This window comes from Chelmon rostratus, chromosome 17, assembly GCF_017976325.1.
Source record: "Chelmon rostratus isolate fCheRos1 chromosome 17, fCheRos1.pri, whole genome shotgun sequence".
Taxonomy (NCBI): domain Eukaryota; kingdom Metazoa; phylum Chordata; class Actinopteri; order Chaetodontiformes; family Chaetodontidae; genus Chelmon; species Chelmon rostratus.
The window spans coordinates 8402679-8416999 of NC_055674.1; the positions used below are offsets into that span (position 1 = coordinate 8402679).

At 40.7% G+C, this 14321-nt stretch overlaps 3 protein-coding genes across 4 annotated transcripts; 2 read left to right on the forward strand and 1 right to left on the reverse strand.

Annotated features, from left to right (window-relative positions):
- Positions 1-176: 176 nt before the first annotated feature.
- On the reverse strand, positions 177-3039 carry LOC121621222 (retinol dehydrogenase 8). The gene is made up of 7 exons (XM_041957614.1): positions 2924-3039; positions 1692-1829; positions 1436-1597; positions 1163-1342; positions 986-1079; positions 664-847; positions 177-535 (listed from the first exon to the last, which is right to left on the reverse strand). The coding sequence occupies exons 2-7, from the start codon at positions 1786-1788 to the stop codon at positions 326-328; spliced, it is 927 nt and encodes a 308-aa protein (XP_041813548.1). The 5' UTR covers positions 1789-1829; positions 2924-3039; the 3' UTR covers positions 177-325.
- A 2183-nt stretch (positions 3040-5222) lies between these two features.
- Positions 5223-8587, forward strand: soul5 (heme-binding protein soul5). Of its 2 annotated transcripts, none has more exons than XM_041957201.1 (8): positions 5223-5302; positions 6362-6471; positions 6648-6707; positions 6921-7002; positions 7082-7202; positions 7702-7844; positions 7955-8118; positions 8233-8587. In XM_041957201.1, exons 1-8 carry the CDS (start codon positions 5240-5242, stop codon positions 8333-8335), a joined length of 846 nt encoding a protein of 281 aa, XP_041813135.1. In that variant the 5' UTR covers positions 5223-5239; the 3' UTR covers positions 8336-8587. The 2 variants fall into 2 exon arrangements, with proteins under 2 accessions (XP_041813135.1, XP_041813136.1); XM_041957202.1 differs by lacking the exon at positions 5223-5302 and adding an exon at positions 5539-5564.
- A 1666-nt stretch (positions 8588-10253) lies between these two features.
- nr5a5 (nuclear receptor subfamily 5, group A, member 5) lies at positions 10254-14056 on the forward strand. Its single transcript, XM_041956399.1, has 7 exons — positions 10254-10347; positions 11156-11274; positions 11491-11632; positions 11954-12708; positions 12887-13006; positions 13145-13292; positions 13467-14056. The coding sequence occupies exons 1-7, from the start codon at positions 10254-10256 to the stop codon at positions 13712-13714; spliced, it is 1626 nt and encodes a 541-aa protein (XP_041812333.1). The 3' UTR covers positions 13715-14056.
- The last annotated feature ends 265 nt before the right edge of the window (positions 14057-14321 follow it).

Consider the following 14321-nt stretch of genomic DNA (forward strand, 5'->3'; position numbering starts at 1 on the left):
AGCTTGATCTTGTTTACCTTAAAATTGAATAATTAATAAAATTAATAAAACATATAATCTTGTTACTTAATGAGAACAGAAAACGGATATTCACATTGTTGTTATTATATCTTATATTATGTGCATATTTACAGCACATGAGGAAATAACAGTTAGTAAATACAGTGTAGAGTTACTGTACAGACAACATCCTACAGTCTGTGCCATGTTAACTGCTGTACAGATGGAAACTTCTGTCACCTTACGGTTACATTATACTTAAAAAACTGTGACAACCGTGATCATCTTCTTGCGAATAACATTTATAGTCTGTGCAGTGAAATCTCTATTTCTTCCCGGCCCGCTTCTGCAGCATGCGCAGAACCCCGAGAGTGGCATTGAACACGTTGTCGTGTTTAAAGATCATCTTATAGAAAGTGTCCAGAGGCAGTCGACCAGTCGGATCTGCATGCTTCAGTGCGGTCATGGGCATGTACAGGCGGTTTGTCTGGTGGCGCAGAGGAGGCTCCTTGGCTGTGATCACCTCAACAGTTTGCTAAATAATAAAAACAGAAGTGTTTCAACACTGTAGGGGGCTGCCTCGTTGTGCATTTTCACTGGCAAAATCAATTATTTTTAGTGGATTTCTGGAACTCAAACAGAAACATAACTGTCAACACTTGCCTCAGCCACTTCCTCTGGTGTCTGGCCTAATGAGGCGAAGACCTTTTTAGAGTATGGCAGGTAAATTTCACGGAAGATTTTGGCGGTCTCCTCGTCTGTCCCTGATAGGTCCATCTTCTCAGCATCCTCATACACTTTCCTTTCAAACTCTGTTACCACGGGGCCCGGTTCCACTAGAGTCGTCCTTGTGACAGAGATATAAAAAAGATGCGTTCCGTTAGAGTGAACAGGCTTACAGATAATTCAATTTCAGAAAGTTTCAGTTGTGGGGTGGCCGCTTTAAGCTATTAAAGCTAGTGTTTTTTTCAGGACATGTAATCACTTGATGTTAAACTTCATGGCTTGCACTGCCAGACTTTCACAAAATCCTTCCACTGCAAATTTGGAGGCAGAATAGACGTCATTGAAGAGAAGCCCTGTGTAGAAACATAAGGAAACCTGTTAGCAACCTCCTTGCTCTCTTCTAACCGCTTCTTTCACCGACACATGTGAAACGCACCCTGTATTCCCATGACGCTGCTCATCACCACAATATGGCCGCTCTGCCTCCGCTTCATGTCCGGCAGCAGCTCTTTCACCAGCCGTGCCAGGCCAAAGAAGTTTGTGTCAAAGAGCTCCTTCATGGCAGCGATGCTTTGGCACTCCAGGGGTCCGATCATGCCCACACCAGCGTTGTTCACTATAACAGCAGAGTTTATGTCATTGCATGTGTGTGGAGACATCTTAAGTTCACGAAAAGGGTGTCTATGAATGTGACTGAGAAGAGACAGACCAAGAACATCCACTCGTCTGTCCGGCAGGCTGTTGACACACTCTCTGATGGAGGCTTCACAGCAGGCATCTAACTCTTTGATTTCCAGGGTTTTGTTTAAGGAGTCACCAGCGGCTTCCTCCAAGGGTCCCCGTTTAGTGAGATCCCTCATTGTGGCAACCACTGCCTCAGAAAAACAATGAACACACTGGCTGTCAGTAGCTGTCGTTATTTCTAGCATCTACTGTCTTTTGGTTGAGGAGAGTGACTGGCTGACCTTTAAACCGTCTAAGCTCATCCTTGGCCAGGCGTGCGGCCACCGCCAAGCCAATGCCAGAGGAGCACCCGGTTACCAGCACCCTCCTGGTCCCCATGACTCTTTGACCTCTGACCTCAAGGCTCAGGAAGATCCTGACTGCTCAGTCAAGAAATGATGTGAACAGGGAAATTAAATTAAAGGAATAAACCTCTAACAACATTGTATCATTGTCATCACAATGAAGGCATTATTTTGTGATCAAATTAATGTAATTCATTTTTGGTGAATGCATTGTTCCGGATAGGCCGTGTGTACATTTATTCCAGTTACGGATGCTTTACTTTGCCTTGAATGCAATTTAAGAATCCCCAGAGAATGTGCATGAAAACCGATGTGAGAGTGATTTAAAGAAGCACAGTTACACAAGATTTTCCACTGCATGTCCAAAATACAACACATCTTGTAGCTGGACTGGATTATGGTCTAATGACATCACTGTTACTGGAGGAAATTGGTATTTCTACTTCTCTTTTATAATCATCTCCAATGAACATTTACCGTACACATTAACGGGAAAACTGAGCCACCGTGCGACACAGTGGTTGAGCATCTACTTCAACAAACAGCTGTTTTTTGTAAGTGAAACGGTTTTGTGTTGAATTTTTGCTTGGAAAAATTTATTTAACTTAAAACTGTCTCAGTGTGAGAAGCCAACTTTGCTCCAGTGAGACACCACTCAGGCCAGTTGGCTAATTGTTCAAAGATTGTATTGGCTCTAATCTGATTCATGTGTCCTGGAATGTTGAGCAGCCTGCAGCAGCAAGCTTAGTGCTTTGCCTTTTAGAGGTGCCTCAGACACACATGAACCCTACAACATAATGGCAGTGGATGTATATGAGCAGTATCACAGTTATGAGATGCACAACATGATAATAAAATAGCAACAAATGTGGAAATCCAGCCCAACCAGCATGTAATGTATGCTGATGCTTTAAAGCGCATTTCTTTTATTTCTATATTATGTTATACACCATAGTATACAGTACATATAAATATATGTATATATATTTGCAAATTTGCAAAGATACTTCCCACTATATCAAATTACGGTGACAGCATATAGAATAAAACATATTAAACTGTCAGTGTGAGTGTTTTACACTGTAAATCCCTACAGGACGAGTTAACCACATCAAAGTCGAGGCTCAGAGGCCTGTGGGTTTGGCTTGTAGGTGTTGTAGTCCACCAACCTGTAGAGCGAGCAGCGCGTCCTCTGCAGATACGGAAAATAAAAAAAGACTGTAATAAACCAGCGGACCGATGAACTCACGTTACTGCAGCGTTCAAAGACCGGGACACGACCAAGTCATACCGGGACATGCGACTGCATAAGACCAGAGATTACCTAAATGGGTCACAGGCCGACTCAGTGTGTGGGAGTTGTAGTTCTTTAAGAGACAGCGACTCCCTTAAAAACTGCAGTACATCACATGGCCGTGTGATATATTATCTGCATCACATGCCACTGTGCTATATTATAGGTTTAAATGCAAACTATGTAGGCTCCTGGGCAAAACAGGTTATTTTTATTGTTGGATATATTTATTCGGTTAAATTAGTTGTAATCAAGTCGATTGGCTATATTTTAGGTACAGTTTTAAACTATAATACATTCACATGGACGAGTAAATATATGATCCAAATCTTAAATAAAAAAGTTTTTAAAAATCTTATTCTTATTCATCTATTCTTGCTCACCATGCAGATGTGCAGGGGGAGACAAACATTTTGGCTATTGACAGTTGTGAATACTTCAGCACCTCTAAAGAACAATAATGATGGAAATAAATATCTGTAATATTCTCAATGAAGAATGTGTATTTGTGGGCTTTAAATGGACTAAACTAGCCTTGAATATGATCATTTTCGTGACTGTTTCGGTCTTAATCTGGACACTTTATTTTCCTCACAAAAGAGCACTTTTAAAACACCATATTACTAAAATTATTTCCATTTATTGCTCTTGTCGTCTTGAAGTTATCACGCTAAGTTGTGAAAGTAAATAAATAAATAAACAAATTGCAGTGTCTTATTATGACCACAAGATGACAGCAAACACCCAGAGTTATACATACTGTATATTGTCGATAGTCCATTCCCCATAGCATCAGGGCAGACACAGTACTGACATTTACAGCGTTTACACTGTAGTTAGTCATATAGGTAGAAAATTCTGAACACACCCAGTTCATAATACTGCATGCAAATAGATAAATATTGCAATACTTTCATCAGTTGGCCATAGGCTCAATAACCTTTGTGCTACGTCATTCGACAATAGATAGTGACTTAACAGACATTTATTTAGAGGAAAGTCTATGTTACAAAGAGTTTATTTACCAGATACATAGATACATATGTGTGTGTGTGTGTGTGTGTGTGTGTGTGTGTGTGTGTGTGTACATATATATATGTATATGTATGTGTGTGTGAGAGAGTGCATATAGTGCATATAGAGAGAGAGAGAGAGGGAGAGAGAGAGAGAGAGAGAGAGACAGAGAGAGAGACAGAGTTATATAAAACACACGTGCAAGAGAGATGCACGTGTGTTTTGTAACACTTGAAAATGGGAAAGCGTGAGAGCTGTACTGAGGCCTGAGGCAGGGTTTCATATATCTTCCTAAACACTTTGTCATATGGGGCAAATCTTTTAATTCTAAGCTGCCATTCTACTTAGGTTACATTCAGTGTTCATTTACAAAAAAGTGATAATCAAGTCCTTAATGGAGCTTAGAAAGATGTTCCCTTTTTTCACCATTAAGTAATTAATTGAGGTGCAGCAGTATGCACGTATATGGAGTACAATTTCCTGCCTTTATTTGCCAAACACAAACTCTTAAAATCTGGAAGTTTTGGGTTTGTTTCAAATATTATTCATATTACTGTCTACAACCTCGTACATATTCATCAAAGTTATCTGGAAAGGTTGCCACCCAAAAGCTGACATTATGAAATTTAACAGAATGCAATCTTTAGTGAGCTATTGATACAGTGGACAGGAGGTCTGTGGTAATAAATTGTCAAATATCAGACCAACCTTATTTTTACACATTTGTGTAAAATATAGAGTCTCCATAGTCGTTCATACAAACCACGTGAACAAATCATCAGGAAAAATGCCTTTTTAACAGAGAAGCACAAACATTTAAGACACCTTCCAACATTACTGATCTCAAAGGAGATCGAGTGATTTTCTTTTCATTGATAAGAAAGTGTTCCAAAACTCTTTTGCAGTTATTTTGCAATTTTACCACTTTTTGTTTGTGATGTGATTTTTTTTTACCCATGGTGATCACTTAAAATCAAATTTATACTCAGGACTCAGATCTCATATTCCTTCAACAAAATCAACATTTGAGTAACCAATTTTAGAACGACTGTAACTGCTGAAAGTTTTTTCTCTGTAGCCTGATGCACCTAAACTCTCTCACCTGTTGTGCATGTGGGTGTGATCAGACCTTTTGTCTCGTGGTTGAATGCATTCTCTTGAACTGGCAACCAACTCCATGGATTTGGTGTTCTGCAGGTCAAACAGGTGTTACGTGTTCTGCGCCAACAAAAGGGACAATGTAAGTAATTCTCTTGAGACATGAATTCTTACATAGCTAGTCCGTCATTTCAGTGTGAGCCTCTTGTTTGTTTCTGTCAGACGCTATATATGAGTGCCAAGGTGGTCATTTAGGACAGCTTATACAATGTGAAGGTATACAATCTTACGTGGGAAGTAGGCGTTCCTCCCATGTTCTGAGAGCAGAAACATGAGCCACCACCTCACATGATGTTCTGTCACAAATTAGCCGTCTTGTGTTGCTTTGTACTTGCCTGATTCTGGTAAATGTCATTTTTATTTATTTATTTTAATTTGTGAATTCTGCTGTTTTGCTCACTTATTCTGATCATTACATTGCTGATGGAGTATAGAGACAAGCAAAGCAAAAGGTCACATTCTGAGTATTCTGCTCTTTGACTGGCAATTTTCTTTCCTATCTAATATAAAATTCTCTGTGGCCACTTTATTTGTCATACCAGTACACTGCAATAAAAGTTATTGCTGAATAGCTGTAATATATTGTATTGGTCTGTACAGATGTACCTAATAACATATCCACAGTGTATATGCATCAGTGTAGTGGTATGACTGGGGGCATGGCTGACTGTAACAATGACCAAAAATCAACAAATCAACTAGGTCAGAAAGGTTATTCATGCATTTTACTTGGCATTCTTTATTTAGGATTTACTAATTAAATTTACTTATTAAAACTGAACAAGGGAGGTTTGCACACACACACAGGATAAAAACATTATACTATACATAAAAATGGTGGTAAATGGTGATAAAGGTCATATAGCAGCCTGTCACATTAAGATTGCCTGGTTACTTAAACGCCAAAATCGAGCATTGAATGTTGCTTCTCCAAGGCAGTATTTGTTGCAGTGCTGTCGAACCAGATCATTTTTGATCTCCTTAAAATCGTCTACATTACAGGGATATTATTGGTTAAACAGGGTACAAAGCGTGTCAGTAACACGCACAGTGAAACGTGACTTTGTTTGTCTCATAACTCTTTCTTGTTGTTGCTCATTCGTTATAGCACTGCATTGTCTGTTTTGTGTTATGGTTTCAGGGAGTGGCCAGTTTTCCTTTCATAACTAGAGTGGGAATAAATAGATGCTTTGGGAAGGTCAGCAGTGATACAACTTTCGGATTGCACAGAGCCCAACCGTCTGCCACAATGTAAGTCCAGCTTTCTGCACAGGTTGTCTTAGATGCAAATCATTGAGTAGAAATTTCCAGGTGTCTGAACTAAGCTTGAATGTTGTGTGGAAACTGGCTGAACAAAACTGGACAAACAAAAATGGTTTGTTAAGTCTTAGTGCTTGGTGAAAACATCCGATATGTGTGTGTCTCAGGATTTACCTTTCTGGACTTGTTGTTTTCCTGCTGGTGCTAACAGCTGAGGCCAGAGTTGGGTGAGAAACTTGAATTTAATTCCCATTTTTTATAGTATGTTTCTGCATTTGACAAAAAATACACAAAATAAATGTATATTAATCAGAATCTGAAGAACTGAAGATATTAATCATAATTTTTTATATCTTAGCAAAGACGATTATACTGTCATGAAATCATTGTATAATATCTGCACTGGTGCCTCTTTAATACTTTCTGCTCTAATTACACAGAAATTCATCAGAGTCAAAGTTCTGCTTTGAAACAGAACAATGTCTGCTGTTCGACCTGATTTGTGAGACTGACCAGTATGAGGTGAGAGAAACCTTTTCATATGTCAGATGCAAGAAACTGACAACAAGCTCACTCGTGCACGTCTGTTCATGTCACTCAGGTTCGTCACTATGACTCTGTGAAATGGGTTACGACCGAGGAGTCGTCCATCTTCATGGAGATCGCAGCAATGAGAGCCTTCAGACGACTGTATAAATACATCACTGGCACCAATGAGAAAGGTGTGAGTGTGTGTCTGTGTGTGTCCAATCATTTATTTATGGGCTGTTTTTAAAAGGAATGAACATATACAATATAAGGAACAAAAAACTTGGAAAATCAGAACAGCACACCATGTACACACACGATGCAGTGGCTCAACATTGCCAACAAGAGACATTCAGAATGCTTGACAGAAATGTTTTAAAGTCTTCAGAAGGAATGAGAGATTTTACTTGGAAAGCTTTTTGTAACTCCTTCAGCTTGTAAGGAACATAGTACTTAAAATCTGTTTTTCCAACCTCTGTTTGACTGTGCGGTCCAGCTAAAATTAAAATGTCCTTTGACCTGACATCATAATTACTGTATTTAGTTGTGATCAGAGACCAGAGATGGTTTGGCAGTTTTATTGGATTGTATTTAAGTCAGAACATTTCATGTTTGTTGTGTATTTTCTATTTGTGACATTTCTAAAAACAAACAAACAAAAAAACATTGTACTTTCTTCATGTTTACGCTCAGAAAAGAAAATTGAAATGACAGCTCCCGTTCTTATGAAAATGCAAGAAGGTGACAGGAGATTTTGGGAACCTGCTGTCTACACAATGAGTTTCTTGCTGCCAGCTGAGCATCAGAAGAATCCCCCCAAACCTACTGATGATAAGGCAAGTTTCTCTGACAAAACATGGCATTCAGTCTTCATTTTAGTCATAATTACCCCGATCATGTCTCTGCTCGCAGCTCTGGCAGATAATGAAACTTTGCTGACTTGCAGGTGTACATCCAGAAAATGCCAGCTATGAAAGTGTATGTACAGAGCTACGGAGGATGGATGAGTGGCATGTCCGACAAAAACCAAGCTTACAGTCTGTCCTCCGCCCTGGACTTAGCTGGTGCAAAGTACAAAAGCGACTTCCACTATGCTGCTGGATATAACAGGTAAACAAATCAGCATCAATTTCTTAGTGATTATCAAAGAGAAAAAACTATTAATATTTGATTAATGCATTAAATTTGTGCGTGTGTGTGTGTGTGTGCGTGTGTTTCTTGCAGCCCAATGACTTTGTTTAACAGGCACAATGAGGTGTGGTATGTCGTTGTGGATGAGCCGGAGTGTTCCAGCAGTGAGGAACTAAACTTATCTCTTTTCTCTTGAATATTGTGAGCCCTGTGCTATGACAGCTTACAGCAAGCAGCGTATGTATATGGAGAGATGTTGTAGCTTCAAGCCATTATGCTTCGTATCATAATGTGCCATATGAATAACCAGCCAGTGAGAGCACAAATAAAAAAAAAAATGTAATGAATTTGAATAATAAAAAAAACTGCACTACTTACGAAAATAGTTTTATGCTGGCTTGTATGATTGTTTTCCGCGGTGTTCAATAAAGTTACCCTTTTGCATTCATTTGTTTCAGTTGTTCTTAACCAATTAAAGGCATCTTCTTTGGGCCTGTCCAAAAAGTCTAAAGCAGCTGGTTTAACAATAGGTGAAGCCAGGAAAAGACTCCCTCCAGTTTAGAGCTGAATTTTTCTAAAATACCACCAGATGGCACTATTAACTTCAAGAATGCCATTATTTCCGGGTTACACACACTGCCCAGCATTTCAGGCTTTTCAGTAACATATGTGAAGGATTGTTAAACATTTTTTGTTTCATGAGGATTTAATCTCATGATTAAAGCGAGGCTGTCACCAGCCGAGGAAACTGTCTTGTTTTATTGATGAATGTCATAACACATCTACAAGCTAATTTGCAGGTGTCATAAACACCCACCCTTGCCCTATTTCTTTGATGTACCTGTGAGCTTCATAGCAGCAGCCTGCAATGTTCAGCTGTTGCATCATTATCTCGTGGGAACGTGGAACAATATTGTAATATTGTAGTTTTTGGATTTTTACGTTTTTAAAGTGATTTATAAAGTCATTAGTGGAAAGTACAGTTTGAAATATTTAAGATATCTACTTTACTGGAGAATTTCAATTGTCTACTACTTTATACTTCTGCTCCACTAAATTCCAGTGGGTACTTTTTGCTCCACAATGTGACAGCTTTAAACATGAAAAGCAGTACATAAAAAACACATCATCTTATTTTGGCCGGTGACCCCTCACTAAAAACAATTATGCAGTAAAGGCCTCTTGTCTCACTTTTCAGATTTCTATCAGTTGGAGGCAGTTACATTAAAGAGTGATTCCCCTCTGAACATTTTAGATGGTTTAATTTAAAATACAGTTCAAGGCACAAAGAGGAAATTAGCCCATATTTTACACAAAAAATCTAATATTAGAAAAAAGTCAATTAAATTAAAATACATTTGTGGAGCTGAACTTCATCTTATTTCCTCATGACATCATCTCACAATGTCTCAGATTTATCTTGCGAAGCCCTCGGTTGGGAATCACTTGGCTAATTTAGTTGTTTATATTACACTATATACAGTAAAGTAGTGAAAACTAACTCTGCTTCAACCAGCTACAACAGTGAAATGTTATTTACACACTGATGCAGTAGTATCAACAATCTAATAATGTCCTAAATAATAACATACCACTCACAGGGCTTGTTTTTACTTTTGATATTTTACATACAAACACTGGACCTGTACACTTTTTCCACCACTACATAAAATCTAATGCTACAGTACATGATAATACTTTCATGATTTCATGTTGAACAGAATTTACAGGAAATCTAAATGTCTGTCGTTCTGACTGTGATTGACTGCACTCTTCAGAGAACTCTTATCTTATCAGCTGAGCTCCAAGATGGCTCAATGATACTGGTGTGATTCCATGACAGCAACACTCCAGCAGGCGGATATCTGTCTGTCTGTTTCCCATGGGGCGGCTGGTTGGCTTGCTGACTGGGTAGGAGTGCCAGTCAGGAGAGGTTTTATGACACTCACTACAGATCGAAGTCCACTTGTGGGCCTGGAACAACCATCAGTCCACCGGGGCTGTTGGGCCTTCCTGCCGGCCTTTCTGTGGCTCTCCTGCAATGTCCGCCTGGTCTCCTGATCTCCACAATCATGAAGGTTAGGCTGGAATGACTCTGAAGCCCCTCAGCCAGAATGGACCTACCCAGTTATGACCCACAGCAGCCTCTCGTCCACCATCCTTGCAATTATCCAGAGGATCTGCCAACTTTGGAAGGATCGTCAACATGTGAGTATAAGATGGGTAGATAATGCTCCTTTAGGCAGGATTCATAAAGTACTGTGAATATTTGTACAATGTTATACAGGCTGCAATTTTTCAAGTGTCTTGTTTTGAAAGTCAGTGTCTGCAAATTTACATTGTGAATTAGCACAGAAAGCATATTGATCAAGTCCATGTGGAAAGTAAATCCACATTTACAGAAGTAAAGGCACATATGTGGTGCATGAGTGGTGCACAGACTGGTTTCTGTGGAAGTCAGTAATCGATGATCTGGGAATTATGTAAGGTTCATGTCTGTGATCACAGTCAAGCAAATCAAGATGAGCGATAAGATACTGTCTGTCACAGTTATCCTGGCCTGTACTGCTTTCTCTTCTCTCAACAGCTGAGTAATAAACCTCATTAGATGACATTAAATGACATATTACATGTCAGCAGAGCAGCACTCAACCAGAGCATTCTGCAGCACTTTAAAGCAAATCTGACACTAGTTCTGTTTTCATCCCAGACATATTGTTTAGGAATCTTTGCTACGACTGACTTGAGATATTGATATTGATGCAAAACTGGAACATTGTGTTGTATTATTGTAAGTAAAGTTAAGGAAAAAGGGACATGAAAAAGGGTTTGGAGCAGGGTTTGGTTCTGGATCATGTATGTCTTTTCAGTATGTTAGCATGTCACCATAATAATCTCCCCTGAACAATCAGCACTTGTTATCTCGCCTTGTGCCACATCTTCCACCTCTAGTACCAGAGGTTTGTGTAACACTGTACTCTTGATAGTTAATGTCAACTTTGCTGCCATTCTGCAGCTCAGGACTTAAAGACAGAGCCAGACGGCAGCAGACCAGAGTCAGAGGAGAGCTGTCCTGTCTGTGGAGACAAAGTGTCGGGATACCACTATGGGCTGCTCACTTGTGAAAGCTGCAAGGTAAGGGACAGGGTTTGGACTGTCCATGAAAAAGTATGGATTCTGTAACAGTACCATAAGTTGCTTTGGTATTATAGTACATTCCAAACAGCCATAGTCAACTACTATCAAACTAAGATATATTATTTCTGCAACTATGATGAGATGAATTCTACATTGTCTTGTAATCTGCAGAGAATGAAACAACAGGTGTACATTGTATCTCTCTGTCTGCAGGGCTTCTTTAAACGCTCAGTGCAGAATAACAAGCACTACATCTGTGCAGAACAACAGAGCTGCCCTATGAACCTTTCACAGAGGAAACGTTGTCCTTCCTGCCGCTTCCAAAAGTGTTTGGCAGTAGGCATGAAGAGAGAAGGTACAGTAAATAGCCTTAGCCCCCACAGAAGCATACACATACACTCATGCCTTTGTAATTGTATTCTGCCCCATGGAGACATGTCTTATGTTCTACTTACAGGCATCGTTTTTTCTCTCCCATGTCGCTTATCTGAAAAGTCATATACCAGTGCTGTAATGACCCAGATTATGTACTGTATAATTTGTATTATGATGCTAATCCAAGGCCTGAAAATGGAAGGGGGCATATCAGATTCATAAATAATAATCATAATAAATCTGTCAATGTCTGAAATCTTGTTGTAACGCCATGATAAGTTGCTTCATGTTCTGTCAACAGCAGTGCGAGCAGATCGTATGAGAGGTGGCAGGAATAAATTTGGCCCACTTTACCGGCGGGACAGGCAGATGAAGCAGCAAAAAGTATGTCACCAGGCAAACACTGCTCCCTACAGGATTAAGATGGAAACTACCCAAATAAACCGACCTACAGCTTCAAATGACCTTCACTTAATGAGCAGTCACACAAGTGCTACATTGTCCTCTGATGCTTTTCATCAGTCCCACATGTGTCCCTCTGGCATCGGGCATCGAGCGCCCATGCCTCTGGACTGCACTATGAACACAGACAGGGTGCTCAGTCCTCCATCCCTGCCCTACCCTGGACTCTACCACTGCACCTTCCCTGCACACCTCCAGGAGAAAGGAGAAATGTCCTTTAGCTATAGCCAGGCTTCCACAAGCTATCCAGTGCACCCAACTCCGAACAATTCATTTACACCAAGAAGCACACCGACATCATCCCCCTGTTCAACGCCAAGCTCAACCACCCCTCTCTCCCAGGCTCTCACCCAAACTCCAGACGCCACCTCATCGGCCACTCCTTCTCCCAACTTCCTAAGCCAGCTCCTGGAGGGGGAGCAGGATGAAAGCCAGCTGTGTGCCAAGGTCGTCACCAGTCTGCAGAGAGAACAGGCCAACCGCGGCAAACATGACCGCCTAAATACCTTCAGCATCATGTGCAAAATGGCAGACCAGACTCTGTTTTGGCTGGTGGAGTGGGCCAGGAGCAGTACACTCTTCAAGGAGCTCAAGGTAATGAACCATGAAATAAGTCAAGTTACACAAACCTTTTCATAGCAGCAGAAATCCCTAATTAGCTGTGCAAGTGGACCTCTGGCGTTCACCCTTTGCTATGTGTTGGGGACTGGAGGTCAAGGGGCATAGCCTTGGATTTGAAATTATATCAAACACATGTTTATGCTTCCCACAGGTGGAGGACCAGATGGTGCTGCTGCAGAGCTGCTGGAGCGAGCTGCTGGTCCTGGATCACCTCTGTAGACAGGTGACCTACGGCAAAGAGGGCTGCATATATCTGGTCACAGGACAACAGGTGAAATTAAAAACATTAACTGCACAAAATGCAGATCTTATGATCACCAACAACGCCTTTAGATAGGATGTTACGTGTCATTTCGGGCTACACATAAGTTTTAATTCTGTTCACCACCTTTCTCTCATACTGATACAGATCGAGGTGTCAAACATCATCTCTCAGGCGGGAGTGACACTGAGTGGCTTGGTATCAAGAACCCAGGACCTGGTGTCCAAATTGAAGGCACTCCAGTTAGACAGACACGAGTTTGTCTGTCTCAAACACTTGGTGCTGTTCAACCCTGGTGAGTTATATTAGATCCAGTATGAGACACAAATCAGATGTAGCTTTTTAATTAAGCATGTGACCCATTTTTCTTTCCATGTTACCGTCATGCATGCAGCTTCAGTTGGCACTGTGTACATGAAAGTATTGTGTGTCGTTAATGAATATGGCATGTATCCTCCTTCTGCTCTAGATGTGAAGTCAGTGCAGAACCGCAGACAGGTGGAGCAGACTCAAGAGAGGGTGAACAGGGTCCTGATGGAGCACACCCAACGGAGTCATCCAGGACACTCAGACAAGTTCGGCCAGCTGCTGCTCCGGCTGCCTGAAGTACGCAGCATTAGCTTGCAGGTTGAGGAGTATTTGTACCAGCGCCATCTTCTGGGAGATTTGCCCTGCAACTCTCTTCTCACAGAGATGCTGCACACCAAGCACAGCTGAGGACATGCTGCTGTATCATCAAGCCCTGGTGGCAAGAGAGTGGCACAGTCTGAGTTTGACACTGTGAATTTTTGCACCTCCCTTTTGACCCCTCAGACTCAGCAGTGTTTTGTTTTTGTTTTTTTTCCTTTTTCATGACTGGTGCAGATGGTAAACAGATATGCTCACTTTTGCAGCCCTTACAACTCAGATCACAGAAGTGAGAAGAAAAACATGCGATCCAGGATCAGAGATGAAGGCAAATATTTACCTTACCTGTGTCATGCCCATTATTAACAGTATTACCACAGCCAAACAGTCCAATTTTTCTGTCAGTATAGTTAGACAGATTTGAGATCCAAGCACTGCCACGATGTTTTTTTATTAAGCAGAAAGAGCTCAACTGTGTAAAGTGAAAGAAAGTGAAATGTGCATCATTGAATAAAGAAATCTGTTTTTTTTGGGTATGCCTGTGTGTACTTAATAACCCATGACTGAATTAACTCAAGCCAGTATCAACATTTTAGGATTCCAATGTCATTGCTCCAGTGTCTGCCAGAAAAGCTCCTTTCTGCAGCGTTTCTACAGCAAGATTTTGCCTCCAATCATAAGCTAGTGGCACTAACTG